The 3,534-nt window shown below is 34.8% G+C and overlaps 1 protein-coding gene across 1 annotated transcript; it reads right to left on the bottom strand.

Moving 5' to 3' along the window:
• On the bottom strand, positions 1 to 3,534 carry Bma-slc-17.1 (Uncharacterized protein; the record flags this gene model as incomplete). Its single annotated transcript, XM_001899455.1, has 11 exons — positions 1 to 141; positions 325 to 417; positions 622 to 767; positions 877 to 1,009; positions 1,117 to 1,260; positions 1,544 to 1,671; positions 1,808 to 1,982; positions 2,095 to 2,186; positions 2,319 to 2,463; positions 2,809 to 2,975; positions 3,480 to 3,534. 11 exons carry the CDS (start codon positions 3,532 to 3,534, stop codon positions 1 to 3), a joined length of 1,419 nt encoding a protein of 472 aa, XP_001899490.1.

The raw sequence follows: 3,534 nt of genomic DNA on the forward strand, positions 1-3,534 counted from the left end.
TCAGCTGTCAGTTTGTGACAAACCAGCTTGATGTGAAGACCATTCCTCTAAGTCACCTTTTGCCCAAAGCCAAAACATAAATGAGCCAAATATATAAATGCCTGATGTAAAAAAGAACACGGCATGCCATTCACTGCGCAACTAAAATGATTTCGTATATTTATTTTCTACCTAAGAACGATTGCCAACATTTTACGAAAGAACTTGTTTTTAGAACACGAAATCAAACAAGCAAAATTGAAAAATTCTTCAATTACATTTCTTGCTGAACGTCAGGTAGACCGATAAGGAACTAAATTAGCTGAAACAATATGAAAACTAAACCTGATTTTTGACGACTGCACCAACAAATAGCGGGCTAATCATCCCTGGCAATGTAGCTAATGTGTTCGAAAAACCCATAAGGTGACCAGCATACTATAAAAGCCTAACTCGCTTCATTTTAAATTATCAAATTTCATCAAATATTACGAAGAAAAAAACCCTTCAAAATTTATACTTTCAGCTTCTTAAAGCTAAACCCATGCGTTAACTACAAGATTTTTTGAACTTCACATGTACGTTCAAAGAAACAGTACGCTTTCAGTGAATTTCAAAAAAAAAAAAAATCTCTGCAGTTACCTGCGGAGCGATATCGAGATAATTGACGGAGAATGCACTCCATGAAAGACCACCCAAACCAACAGAAATTATCAGTGAAATAAGCACCAATAACTTGTGCATTTCTGCGGTTGCTAGCAACAGAAATGCTGATTCCCCTAATAATCCTAGAAATTTGAATTCACAAGAAATTTTAATCACTGGGAATGATATCAGGACAGCTGAGAGAGACAGCAGCTAAGAAGAAGAACAAGACATAACGAACTCTAAACTAACCTAAACAGCAGAAAACTTTTCTGGCTTTTGTAGTAGACCACATACAGCTTTTCCTAAGATAATCAGCGAAACCACCGGCGGTTAAAAGCACAGCGCCCATTACAAAATACGGAAGAGACGATAGAGATCCAGCCTGTTAACTCAAAAGCAATTTCATTTGAAAAGCTTTATAATATTATAAAGTGAAAGAAACATAAAAAAAAGATCATCTGTCAACATATATCCAAAAACAAAAATGACTTCTTCACGGTCGTAACTAAGCGAATTTTCTATTATCCGTGGCAAACTTGTCAACATTATATAAAATCCCCAATTCTGACACACATGTGCGATAACAATGGCCCAAACGGCTTTACTTGAAAGAATGCGCCTCCATGGAACAATCTGAAATTCAGTGCTAATAAGTGCTAATATAACTAAAATGAATAATTACAGTGCTATATAGAAAGAATAGAACGTGTAAAAGAATAGAACAAAAGAAGTTAAAAGCAGAAACTTCAGTTACGCTAATGATATCCAGGGTTTCTACAATATCAAGATATTGTTTGACTCGTATATTTCGAGATTTCGGTGTAACCATTTTTCCTTATTTGAACAACGGAGTCCAGAATTAAATTATTTAGCTCAACGAAACACTCTTCACTCATACGAACAAATTCAATCTTACAGAACTTGCTGCTTGTTTAGTTTCGCGCTTTAACAACGTTAGCTCATCCGTGCTTATATTTGGATCGTTTTCCGGCAAATCATAAAACATTTTGACCCATAAAAAGCACCATAACAAAGCGGATATCCCTGAAACGCCCGGATAACTGATTTTGAACCAACTTCAATAACACATTTATCTGCAGTAAACTATAAGAAAGAGTCTTTGTTTCACTCAAACTTATTTCAAATACCTGTTCATCCATCATTATTCATGAGAACTTACCGAAGAAATAAAATATGGATGGCCATCCGAAATGATGACCAACAATAGCTGATACAGGCATTGCTATGACTGTTCCGAAATAGGAACCAGAGTATGAAATAGCGCTCATCCGAGTTTTTTCCATTGTTGGTGCCCAGTTTCCCAATATAGTATGCATTGCTGGATATGATATACCCTAAGAGTATACTTGGCAAATTTATATTAATTAATGAAGGCTTGCGGTAATTTTGATCTTATGAATAATGAATGAAAACAAGCATTCATTATACTTAATAAAGAAAATTTACCTCAAAAAGTCCTTCCCAAAATCTTGCGATAATTAATGAACCTTTTCCAAGTTTTGCTAATGGAGGAGAAAGCAGAGTGAAAACAGCAGTACCTATAATATATGGAGGGATTCTCATGCAGCACCAGTTAGAAACGTTGCTAGCAAAAATGAATTTCGTATTTAGATAAAGAGAGTCAAAATTATTAATATCTCTGGTCTGGGCCAACGACAACATAGAGTTACCGAAAACACTTGTGCAATAAATGAATTTTCCACCGTAATGATGCGCCAAATAACCACCAGGAAGTTGTGTTAAAAAATAGCCATAAAAAAATGCTCCCAGAATAGCACCTTGTGCTACTGTATCCCACTCGAACTCAGCTTTCCTCTGCAGTAATTTTTAGACTTAACTGAACTAAAAATCTATAAAATTCGTTTGAAAAAAAAAAATCAAATAGTTTATAAAAGCCGAAAATGAAATCTGTCAAGTACGCAATAATCATGTATTGAATTCGGACGCTCCCATTTAAATAATTAAATAGAGTGAATTTAACTACTGGAAAATGAAACAGCTGAAATCTTGCGATCACGATATCTGATATAATGGTCGGATTGGTAATCTTTTTCTAATCAGTAAGTAAATGACAAATTATATGCAACACTTTTGATTCAGCTAAAATGCCTTGCCTTAGAATTTGAATGTATGAATACCGGAAATGAAATAAATGCATACCACTTGCTTTCCGTTTATAGTGGTAACAACCGTATCGCTAGTCATTTGAACGATGGCGACTGATAAATTTGCCCTCATTGCGTAGATATTGGCAAATCCCAAAAATGCCAATATCACGACAAGATGTCGCCGCTGTAAGTAGCATTTCGTCAAGTGCATTTTCGATCCTAAAATTAAAATAATGATCGACGAGGAAAACATTTAAGGGAGACAGAATAAGTCTCAAACATTTGATGTGACACGCAAAACCACGTCACTTTAGGGATCGTTCTAACACAATATCATATGGCTAACTTCCAAATGATTTTTGCTCATAAAAAAGTTACGAGTGATCCGAAATTTCTATGCCAGATTTCCTATCAGAAACAAGATAATTTTTCGACACCCTTCAACTCTTTCAAGCACCCATGAAGGGATTTTACAATTGATCTTTATCTTAATACTAATCTATTTATTCGCCACAACATATATTTTAAATCTCATTCATATTTTCGCAATTTACCAAGGATAATGCCATGCAATAAATCTTTTTCCTGCCGTTGAATCAAGGTTCCAATGCATAAATGATATGCAACTGAATATGAATAAATTCAAAAAGTTACCTATGAAATGCGAAACGATACGGTGCATCTCCGCAATATATATATATATATATATATATTAGAAAATACCTGAGATTGAGTCGATATCAGCGGAATTTGCAGCACCATATTGTGACACGGACAT

The sequence above is a fragment of the Brugia malayi genome, assembly GCF_000002995.4.
Source record: "Brugia malayi strain FR3 genome assembly, contig: Bm_v4_ChrX_scaffold_001, whole genome shotgun sequence".
Classification (NCBI taxonomy): Eukaryota; Metazoa; Nematoda; class Chromadorea; order Rhabditida; family Onchocercidae; genus Brugia; species Brugia malayi.